The sequence below is a fragment of the Drosophila kikkawai genome, chromosome 2R (assembly GCF_030179895.1).
Source record: "Drosophila kikkawai strain 14028-0561.14 chromosome 2R, DkikHiC1v2, whole genome shotgun sequence".
NCBI lineage: Eukaryota > Metazoa > Arthropoda > Insecta > Diptera > Drosophilidae > Drosophila > Drosophila kikkawai.
This window is the reverse complement of record NC_091729.1, coordinates 6,510,525-6,522,933: the sequence shown is the minus strand read 5'-3', so window position 1 is coordinate 6,522,933 and position 12,409 is coordinate 6,510,525. Positions and strand designations below refer to the sequence as shown.

The following is a 12,409-nucleotide window of genomic DNA, read 5'->3' as shown; positions in this document are numbered from 1 at the left end:
TTGTGAAAAAATAGCTCAGCGCAGTACTTTATCTATGATTTCTGAATCACAGAGAATCACAGGGGTTATCACAGGATTACCTTTATAACTTCCGATAACTAGCTGTTATAGTTATGTATTTTTTAGCCGAATCAGAATTGCCATGGAGTGCGGTTCTCTGTCGCGGTAGCAAACTAAACTCTTTTTATACCCTTGCAGGGTATTATAATTTCAGTCAGAAGTGTCCGTTTCTACGCAAACTAGCTGCCATAGAAACAATAGGGAAATTAATAGAAAAAAATTATAGCTTCGTTGTTTTTCAACAAAAATTCTTATACAAATCGGACAACTATATCTTATAGCTGCCATAGAGGCAATCAGTAGATGTAGAGAGCTGCGAATGTAAAACTGTAACATAACATAATAATAATATTACTTATTTTTTCCAGCATTTATATTGATAATGTTTATTATATTAGATAATCTAAAATACATTTATTTTATACAATGTTTTCTATTCATTTTCTATTAATTTAAACAGAATAGATCGATTCTTAATTATGCAATTGTAAATTTCAAGGGTATACAAACATCGACGTGCCTAAGCTAGCTTCCTTTCTTTTTTTATGTTATGTTATGCTTAACCCTCTCATGCCCGCTGTTGCATATACGAAACATTGTATTTATGAGCCTCAAACTTTTATTTCAATAACAAAATAATATAGAAGGGTGTATGGTATTTAAAAAAAAAACCCCGCATGAAAATATTATTTTGTTTGACTGTAATAATTTTGTAAATGTCGTGTTGCCGTATCCTGTAACTCTTCAACCAAAAAAAAAGTCATAGCCTCGCCCATTTTAATTCGGGCATGAAATAGTTAAATATGTAGCTGCTGTATGGGTCGGCGGTATAACTTAGTTATAGTCATATTTAGTCTTATCATTTTCATAAAATAATGACAGTTTCCAGTGCAATCAAACAGAAAAAAAGGTACCATGATAAAAAGTACCTTATAGCTCCAGCTATAATCAGCAATTCCTATTTATTTATTATTAAAATAAGGATGAGAGGGCGCAACTAGCTGCCTCTCTGTACCATTCACGCTGCCTGCTCTCCTTGTTCTGTTGGCCACCCAACATCCCTTTCGGACTCTGCCATTTTTCGTTCACATCTGTTTTCATTCGTGTTGAACGTCTGTTCTTGTTCTTTGAGCTTAGGTCAGCAGCGCAGTGCTCGGTGTTTTAAGGGAATTACATAAACTAAAGCCTATGCACACAATTCGAAAGACTACATTTCCTAACGATAGTTTTGGGATTTCATATTAAGTAACTAATCAAAATAATTTGCCGCAACAAAGGGAAAAACGGGACTTCCGCAAAGCGGTGCTTTTGTGTGCAAATGACGCAGCAACGTCACTTATTGATTAATCTAACATTTCTGTCGAAGGGTTTACAGTGGAAAAGCAATTAATTCCATCTTCGTTTTATCACTCTTTGTTCTGTTCCATAGAAAATGCTGGCTGGAGAGCAGCTTTGTCGGCACCCGGCCCCTAGATTCGCCCCAGACTCCCGACATTGACCGCAGCCCGCCCGCGTCGGCCCAAGCCCAGCAGCAGAATCCGCAGCAACTTCACACGCACAACCTACGTCTGGATGGCAGTCTGTCGCCGGTGAACGCAGCTGGACAGCCGCCACTTCGCATGAACGGACTCAGCCGTGTCGGCGGCGGTGGCGGTGAGTCCACCATTTATATCTGAAAAGTCGCCGGAAAACATGTAGCCGTAGTTTTATTGGTAGTTGTACCCGTAGCGATGCGTGCTTAGTTCTTGTTTTTATTTAGAAACAGCCACAAATACATCCATACATATGTAAATATATTTTGTATTATGACAATCGCTATAAAGCGGAATTACGTTTACATATGTTTATGGCCACAACATCCCGACGCACGATTACCCAATTTCCGTTACCGACTTTTTTAAATTTTGTATCTGTTGACTATGCAATGTATTAATCGGCAATTTTGGTGCAATGTTAGTGCATTTAAATTTCATATAAGGAAATATTAAAGTGCTTCGAAATACCGGTTTGACCTATGTATTTTAATTTTGTCAAGTGTAGTAATTTTATTAAATATTTTAATTTTATTTTTAGTTGAATAAATATCATTGGTCTAAAATAAATATTGTATTATTCTTATTATACTGATTTTTATCAGTTCCCGCATTTTTCTGTAAAATGAATGCTTATGGAAGCATAAGCTCCTCATTGTGACTCTGCTCGTCGTTAGCTTCAAAACTGATTTAAGCTATGAAAGTATACATATGTATGTACCTATTTATGAATGTCTTATCATTTTGGAATTTTCTATTTTAGGCTTTGTTTTTAAAACTAGATAAATTCAACAACATAAATACTAATCGGGTAGCTCACAACCTAAAACCGAAACGTGCTATATAATAATTATCATTAAGCAACGAACAATTAAAGATGTTTTTTATATTTTATATAATTTATATTGATAACCCCGTATTAATTTTGATTTGTATCTATACGTGTTTTCCCATACACGATTTGTGGCTAAAATAAAATCGATTTGTGTACAAATTTATTTGTTTTTACCTATTTATTTATAGGCACGATTATACTTTAGTTAGCCCTTTATTACTCACATGCACAAACTATAAAAATAATTTAAAATTACAGTTTTTGATTCATGGTAACATTGATCGCATTTAGACAGTAAGACCATAAATTGTGGCTATACCTAATGAGTTGCTTACATTGTGTTCTATTTCTATACATGTATGTTGCCATGCCCCCGTCTTATGTAATCCAAACTGTTACAACCATTTCCGTTCTTGGCTTGCCCAATTTACGAAAAACCACAAATTCGCTATAGTAGCGCCCGAACGCTCGTTGAGCAGCGCTTCGTTAGAAGACGTCCTTGCCTCGCTTTTAGGACTACCGGCTAACTCTTCATCCAGCCAAAACAGCTACCGCACCACTAACAGCAGCAGTACCCAACCAGCGCCTACGACGACAGGTATGCACCTGTAAGTTAATGTTCCACAAAACCCAAAGCGGTATACGTTAAAACAAAACGAAAAATAATAGCTACAAGGAATTTAATAAATAAATTGGTACAGGCAAAACGACCAATTAAAACTGGCTAAAGTAACAAACCTTCGAACTTTCAAAACTTAAAATAGATTAAAAGTTTCATGTTTTAGAGCGTTTTAAGATTTAATACATAGCCCAGAGATGGGCTACATCTTTGATCTACGTTTAACAATATATTTATTGATTTATTTTAAAGTTTTCCTTTTACCACTTTATTTAAGACCCTGGCAAAGTATAAAATATTATATCTAATGGGCCTTGTAAAAATGATCGACAAATTTGTGGAAACTAAATTATATCTTAACATATTTTTTTCTACTCGAAACTAGATTTTCATGCTTTCTGAAATTCAACCTTTTCCCACAAGGACAAATAAAGTTCGTCAACAATAATCCCGTCAATGTTGCATTGATTTTTCTTTCAACTTTAAGAACATTTGTTGAGTGGTATTGCTATAATCCCACCACAAGGTTGGCCAAGTTAGCTTCCTTTCTTGTTAAAAATTAACAATAATACAGGCACAATATCACAGTTTTCGGGTCCCTGTGGTGCACCCACCAATTTGTACACGTTAAATACGGATCCGAGGTCCATTTGGTACCATACAGTCCAATGCTCACATACGAACCATACCGATACCTAAGTAAAGTTTTATAAAAAGTCCTCAAATTAACAAAGAAAATTCGTTTATTATCACGGACCCTACAAAGTATTTATATTGTTGATCAGCATCAACAGCAGAGTCGATCTAGCCATGTCCACCCGTCGACCGTCTGTCCGTTTCTACGAAAACTAGGCCCTCAATTTTAAAGCTATTTGAATGAAACTTTGCAGAGAATCTTCTATTACTCTCACTGCTATACATGTACGTCGGAATGGAACGGATCGGACGACTATATCATATAGCTGCCATACAAATGCCCGATACATTTTTAGAAAAACACATTTCAAAATTTTTGCATCATTTTTGAGACATGGCCATTTGATATTATATTATTTCAGAATTTCGGTTTTAATTTTATGAAAATCGGACGACTAATTCTTATAGCTGCCATAGAAACGATCGGGAAATTAATAGAAAAATTCTATAACTTCGTTGTTTTTCAACGTATTTTATCTACTCTGAGATATTAGCTTATTTTATTATTTCAGAATTTTTGTATAAATTTTATGAAAATCTGACGACTATATCTTATAGCTGCTATAGGAACGATCGGTAGATGTAGAAAAAATGTAAAGCTGGGAATGTAAAACTGTTACTGTCAAACTGTAAACAAATTAAGTATAGAATTTCGGTTTTAATTTAATTAAAATCGGACGACTATATTGTATAGCTGCCATATTAAGGATCAGAAGATGTAGAGATAATTGTAAAGCTGTGAATCTAAAACTGCAACTGAAAAACTGTAAATATAATTAGGCGTGTTCTAATTTCCATTTCTACTCGGATTCGGTTTTCCGTAACCTGTTCTAATTTTCATTTGTATTTTTCTATGTTAAGTCACTGTTAACTTCTGAGTGAAACCTTTGGGAAAACTTTCTGCCTTCCATTTGGCTGGCGGATTCAGATCCGCAAGACCAGAAATTAATTATTTTAAAATACAATGGGATTATGTAAATTTCAAATATTAATTGTATTTCTTTCTTTTATGTTTGCATAACTGAATTACCTAAAGCGAACAACTTGATTTATAAATAATTATTTAACCTTCAACATTATTGCAAATCCGATGTTTATGTCCTAGTTTCCCCTATTCTGATTTCCGAACGGAAAAGTCGGATTTGAGAGGGACCATTTAAGGGCTGTCAGCGTACCAATACAGATCGACATCAGATTAATTTCGAAATATTACTTTTTAGTTTGTTTTTCAATTTAAAAATCGGCTATTAGTTTGAAGTTTATGAAAAGTGTTCTTGTTTTACAATTTAATCTACAAACCAATTAAATCTACAAACTGAACTAAACTCTATGCTTAGGGAACTTTTCCACAACCTCGGCAGCTGTTTCTCAAGCATTTTGCCACCATTTTGACTGAAAATACAAATATTTTAAATTCTGGCCGCAAATGATTCTTTCCATTAATATTCATTAGTTGGAGACTATAGCAAAATTTGATCAGCCCCTTATTAGCAAATCTCAGACAAAGCAAACACAATTGTTGTTCGAAACGAAAAATTTAAAAAAATGTCCTTAAATCAACAAGGGAACATCTCTTATGTTAAAGGGAAAACCGCTAATGTTATCAAATTTCCACTTCCAATTTGAAACTGAACAGGCCAGATCCTAAGTTAGTGTAGGTTGAGACGATAGTCAGAATTTGTTCTGACGCACTTAGACCATTGAGGTATATTTTGATGTTGTGTTGATCTATACCGTAATTCTCTGTGGATGTTAGCAGTTGGCCCAGCTGAAGGTCTGAACAAAGTTTCATATTCCGGGTACGGAATATGAAATACTGGTTATAAGCCCGGCTCTTAATTGGGTTTGCCTGCATCTGCAGGTAAGTCCTGGTTTCGCTAGCGTAACGTGGATCCCAATCTATCTATGACTTATTAAGTACCCTAATAATGCAGTTTTTGAGAAGATTTTTCCGCTGTAAATGTGGACTCTTGCTGTCCCCTTTTAAATAGAGAGCTGCATTTGCTGCAGTTTTTTTATCTCAAGCTTAATTCTAAGGGTATGATTTTTGGAAAGCCTTATCGATTAGCCTTAGTTATCGAATTAATGGAATTACTGGAATTCCTCTTTAAGTTTGTTTCTTGGATTTCGAGAGTATAAAAATTTGGATTGGCATTTGTATAACAGGGGTTCGAGACTAAATGATCATCCAGTTACTCACCGCGTGGGCTGAGATTGATCCTGTTACCAACATGGGTGACGGGCGGTGCTCATTGTTAATCCATTCCATTGATTGCTACCACAGTGCCGAAAAGGAAACTAGTTAAATTATTTGCAGCTTATTTTCAGTTATTAGTGTTCTTCGTCACAAATGTTTATACAAATGTTTGAGTAAAGGTGCCATTGTTCCTTTTATCTTACCTCGTTAAGATGTGTGTGTGTTTTTTTTTTTTTTTGTATAAACAATCTGTATAAGTTAGATTTTTCATAGGTTTTCATAGGTACGATACAGTAACGTACAGTACAGTAAAATGCAAAGCTTTGGGTCAAAGCCTGAAACCCTGGACTTTCTATATTCTATTCTGCCTAGGTTATTTTCTTGTTCAAGGTTTTAAAAGTTATTGTATTCTACAATTTTATTTTTTATTTCTTTATTTTACAAATTGTTTTGTTTCTTGTTCTATATTTTAAATCTTATTATCTATCTATTATTTTATCTATTATTCTATCTTAATACATTTTTTTCCAAATTGGTTTGTAACATAAGTGACATTGATAAACATTGAATTACACTGAGAAATAAAACTACAATACTTGCAGTCCTATCTTAAGTTCCGTTTTAGTCCAAGTATGAAGCATGAGCCTTAGCCTTTGAAGTAGACATAGTCTTCGTTTTTGTTATTGGTGACTTGCATTCCTAAATAGTTAACTCCGATCTGATCTCTTTTTCACAGCACCAGACGTAGCTAGTCGGCAACAGTTGGATGCGCTATCCGTGTCTGAGCAGCAGCGACTCCGACGTCGCAGTGAGGGGGACTCCCCCCAGCAAAAGAAGTTGTCCCAAGAACAGCCGCAATCGAATTCCACTACCCAGTCGCAATCGCAGTCCATTGGAGCAGATTCAAGTAGCAAGCCAAATGTCTCTGGGATCCGGCGCGTCTCGCTGGACGAATCAGAGTCCAAAAATCAGCATGCGTACAAAGCAGGAGGCAGTAACCAGGTCAGCTGGGAGCTGGGATCGGGGTCTGGGTCTAGGCTACAGATCCGCTGCCGGAACACCAAATGCGAGCAGAGCGCCTCGCCCAGCGACGCCAAGAAGTTATTCAAGTCTTGCCACAATTGTTCCCATCTATACTGTTCACGCGAATGTAGGCGAGCCCATTGGGAGAAGCATCGCAAGGCATGTTTGCACTCACGTGCCTCCAACCTGTGCCGCCAGGTGTTAGCCACCTGCAAGGACGATCTGGACTCTCAACGCCATCTAAGCCTGTTGGCGCGGAAGGGCAGTCTCTCGCAAGGAAGGGGTGTGGTGCGGGTGCTCTTTCGGAGTGCCGAGGCTGCGGAAGGGTTTATTAAGAACGGGTTTCAGTGCATGGGCGAGGCCTCCTACGTGCGCTGGCCGGACCTGATGCCTGCCGAGATGGGCCTGGAACTGTACTCGGAACTGCTTAAACTCAGTACAGAGTATAAGCCGGAGTCAAAGATGCTTATTTATGTAGCCATATGCGTAGTCTCCGAAGCGCCGGGCATGGGACAGGCACCAGTGCGGTGGGAGCGTCAGCTGGTTAGCCGCTGCGCCAAACTGAAGCTCTGCAAGGTGGTCCTGTCCGCGCTCGAGCAACAGGAGCAGGCTCAGCAGCAAACACAGTCTGTGTCGGCTGTGGCCGTTCCTGAATGTACCGAGATCCTCATCCTCACATTTAACCCCGGCCAGCGCTCTTTGCACGGAAACCGGGAACTGATTCTTTGCAACATCCTGGATATTTTATCACGTCGGGGGGTCTTGCTCCGCAAGCACTATCCCGAGATCTTTCAGCGCCTACAAACCTACACCGAGGGCCAGAGCGATAAGTTTAACCCAGTGACGCTGCATCCTCGGGACTCACAATCAGGCCAGAGCTTCGTCTGCATCATCATGCCAGTGCACACGGATAGCGAGTTTATCAAGCTGCCTTCGGCGGCAGATGGCGGCAATCGGGTGACCACTATCGACGTAGGGTCACCTGCCGCCTTGGCCCAGATGGACGACGATGAGCTGCTCTTGCGCACTACAACATCAAGTTGATTGAAGGCAAATGACAATTTCTGCGGCGGCGGTCGACAAAGAAGCAGCCGCTGCAGTAGTGCCTCGCCTCCCCACATACTTGACTATGGTGACGCCGTAGGATGTGGCATTGAGAGCACCCGTATGTGATGCGATGCGTCTTCTATTTGCCCCTCTAACACATATGTCTTTATCATCGGCATCAAAGAACGCTTAAGCATAAAATCCAAGTTTATAGCCGTTAACTGGTACGTTTCCGAAAATCTGCTTTATCATAAAAAATTACTGGAGTAAGAAAAATTCTTAAAAATAAAACTAGATAATTTAAAAGTCAAATTAAAACCCTGAAATTTACCAATAGGGTACTACGGTATTATAACTTAGTGCCCACCGAGAATGTATGTATGTATATAACAGACAGACAGACAAAGCTACTAAGGTGGGTGACGACTTGTTTGCATTCCTCACGCCTGCCACTGCTGCAAGAAATCATGAAAAACTTGTAATGAAACTATAACCAAAACTTCTCTAAAAGTTTATAGATATTGATTGAAATCAACGGAAAGAATAATGAATTATCATTTAAGATTAATATACTTTTTAATCTTTGACTGTTTTGAGAATTTCTTTATAAGTTAGTTATAATTGTTACAATTTAAAATAATTTATATTTTAAATGTGTTAAAGTGCATCGAATGCAAGTCTTATTACATAAAAAGTTCAAATGACAAGAAAGTATGGTTAAACGAAATGTCGCGACAGAGATTCAAATTTCATTAAAAAAAACTACTCAATACTTTTAAGTAAAAAAAAACTTTATTAAGATATCAATACATTTTAGAATTACCTGTATAAAAATGGTCGATCACATTTGGCTAACAACAAAAAGTTAATTCTGTCTGGTCACGTGCAAAAAACTTACATTTCGCATCAACAATAAGGCAACGTAGGAGTACCGTTATTCGAATGTTGTCAAAATAAAAATTGGTCTTCGGTTTTTTTTTTCACTTGTCGCATTTTTGTAATAGAGTACGGACGAACTTGGGGAGTTATTAGACAATAAAGCTGATTAGTCGGGCCTTTGACCTTGGCTTAATCCGAATGAAACTTTTTAAACGGTCAATATTTCAATTATAGGTAGAATATGTATGTGTTAATCGAAACAGATCAGGCGTCTTGTTTTGTTTGTTTCCATTTCTATTATTTAGAAAGCTAAAATTTCGACTGCAGAATGAAAGCATAAAAGAATTAACCCTTTTTATGTTTTAGAGGTAACGAAACTACGTTTTTTTCCTATTTGGCTTATCTAAATTTCGTAAATATTTAAAATGTAATAAAATATCCAACCTTTGAATCCCAGAGCACATATACATATGTACATTTGGAAAATTACATAAAAAGGGATTTTCATACCCTTGCAGAGATGACCCTATACATTTTTGAAGCAATCTGAACTTTGCAGATAGTCTGCTGACTATTCTCACTACTAGATACATATATCGGTACTGGCCAAATCGGTCGACTATATTATATGGCTGCCATAGGAACAATCGTAAAAAAATTAAAACTTCGCTGTTTTTCAACATATGTTAATGTGAATGTTTAATGATGTTAAAAAAAAAAAACAATGCTTTAATTTTGTTTCTAAAAATGTTACTGCAATTGTGTGGCAACCATAAGATATAAGAATGAGAAAAAGCAAGTGTCTCACGGTCTAAGGTACGAGTAACCATCTTGGGTGTGTTCGATTACGAATGAACACGACTGTGTTCACCCGGTACCCAAAGAATCGTTCATGAAATTATGAGAAACATAGATATGGCCACATAAACGTATCCTGCTAAGAATATGTTGCACAACACCCAAATAAAGGCAAATGTTTCCAGAAACAGCCATTGGTGCTGCCAACACAAATGTTGCAGAAGTTCATAGAAGCATACACAGGAACTTCATTGTCTCATAACTCCCACGTTTATATTCAAATTATACTCAATGACAACACCATTCATTAATTCGACAACACTTATTTCCTTACACAAAAAATCACTAATTTATTTTAGTTACGGTTTTTCATGATTTGTGAGGGCGAAAATGACCTTGCCCACATATCAAAATAAACTTGATCTGCGTGCAACTGAATGTTGTCAAGAAGTGTATCACTTGGTTAATCTCTGAGATCTGCTGCTGTAAACCGGCTAACATGGAAAAATGACTTGGCTGGTGATGACGATCTATGTATACTACGTCTGCCTGTTAAACATATTCTCTCTTCTGAAAACAAACTTGATCCGTGTGTAACAGATACACATTTTGGTACTGGATGCAGGGGAATGCGGTAATAAGTTATAGGCACATAACTCAAGATATAGTTTATCTATATATCCGGATTGTATACACATGTATAGTATTATAGTATTATCAATAAATCATGTTTTTAATTTGCTCACATATGATCATTATGTTAAACTATAGAACAATTTTAAACCGGCATGACCTCAGAGCTTTCATACCATGTAGCCTAGGTACACAATTACAAATAAATTCCAACCGATAATGTATATCTGACTCTCGGTTCGTGTGAAACAACAGATCTCTATAGGGGGTAGGGTACCGCATCCCACACAGGTCAAGTTAAACGTTTGGATGTATTCGCTACCAATAAACCATGGTGATTAATAAATCCTCTGTTCTGTTGAGTTCAGTAAAATTGTAAATTTTGTAATATGTGGATAGCCCCTTAAATCCACCACTAAAAAAAAACATTTTCCTTTAAAATTAAAGCACAAACGCCTTAGTACCTGGTGTTCCACAGTCGAGAGCGCTTCTTAATTTTATATATACTTACGTGCTAAAAACACCTCCAGTAATTTGTTTTTTTAATTACCTTTTAAATTTACCCAATTATTTATTGATATCAGGTTAATATTTTTAAAATAGTGTTTTAGCAAAGTGACCAACAGATGCGCAAGTGGTCTAAATTCACTTCTCTTGTTATGTTGGCAAAAATATATACATATATATAACTCTTATGTCTAATGAAAATTAAAATTAGAATATTAGCATCAAATCCCCTCACAAAAACGCTTTATTCGACAAATAAAACTTTTGAACGCAAAGTTGGAAAAGTCTAAAACAAAGAAAAATAAATACAAACTTGTAAATGAAAAAGATATGAATAAAAAAAAACCAACGCTTCGCTGGACGGGTGAAAACAAAATTCTTGTGTATAAACATTGAATAAGCCAATTCTTACTGCTTTTTGCAATTTAAATTATTATATAGCATTTAAAGCAAAAATCTCTTATTTGTTTTACTTTTTGAAAAAAATTGTACTTGGTTAATAATACTAAGCAAAGAAATATGTTCACTGTTTTAAATTATACTAGTCAAATTTGATGTTTTATCCAATGTGTAATAATTTGCAAAAGAAAGCCGTTTACTTAACTGAATATTTTGAAAATGATTTAAAAATCACATTTTAATAAAAACTGAAAAAAAAAATATTTCAGAAGTAGCCGACAAAAGTGCTCTCTTCAACCTAATCTATCTTTAAAAATAAACATACATACAGCGAATTTGCTGTAAGTCGCAGCGTACACAATATACTCCAGTTAAAAAAAAAAAACAAAAATTTATTTTATAAAAACAGCTTACAGGAAGATTATCTCCTCTCCCATTTACACGCTAGACAACATTTTCGTAGTAAAGGCTATTTGACACCGACTTTTCGATAATGAAGAAAGAAACCAAAAGTCGGAAGAAATATATGTACTCCTTTAACAGGATAGACAAATCTTCGTCAATACCGGAACTCGATTTAATATGTTTTTTATAGAAACAATCGAGTCTAAAAATGTTTTTATATCTGGGCAGCATTACGCGTTTCCATACAAAAGGTCAGGATCGAAAAATTTTGGCTTCAAAAAAATACAGCACATAGGCACAAGATGTTCTGAATTTATTACTCAAAAGACTAACTGAAACAATAGAATTTTTTGTTGTTGATGACATTTTAATTCGAAGGCTCAATAAACAAATGAACGCTTGCAGCAGCTAAGTTTATTACTAGACCGTTCAGTTAACATTAAAAAAAATTAAAATAAATACATAATAATACATGCATATAATATAATAAAAACAAAAATTCAAAATCACGCGAAGCATGCATTTATAGAGCTGACTTTGAGGCTCAGGAATTTGTTTTTTAACTGAGCTCAGACACGTCAATATCACCCACTATTACACACAAATTAGTTGCAACAATGATGTTCTTATGTATATATTTTTGCTTACAATGTAATAACCATAATAATACTATATTTTGTATTCAACAATATATCAAAGAATAAACTATTGAAGGAGTAGCCCAAGGAAATTAGGTTAGTTAAAAGAAAACAAAAGATCACTTCCTATATAGTCGTTAG

General features: G+C 35.9%; 1 protein-coding gene across 9 annotated transcripts in view; it reads left to right on the top strand.

Annotated features, from left to right (window-relative positions):
- The window catches only part of LOC108084782 (serine-rich adhesin for platelets), a 53,658-nt gene extending 42,136 nt beyond the window's left edge, over window positions 1-11,522 (top strand). For 5 of the 9 annotated variants that reach the window (XM_070284491.1, XM_041777079.2, XM_070284494.1 and 2 more), the window contains 3 exons: window positions 1,490-1,713; window positions 2,885-3,025; window positions 6,676-11,522. In XM_070284491.1, the coding sequence (XP_070140592.1) occupies window positions 1,490-1,713; window positions 2,885-3,025; window positions 6,676-8,006 (1,696 nt within the window). In that variant the 3' untranslated portion in view covers window positions 8,007-11,522. Of the gene's footprint in view, window positions 1-1,489; window positions 1,714-2,884; window positions 3,036-6,675 lie in introns of those variants that run through there. The other 4 variants (XM_041777082.2, XM_041777081.2, XR_005991123.2 and 1 more) reach the window with 4 other exon arrangements.
- Window positions 11,523-12,409: the final 887 nt, after the last annotated feature.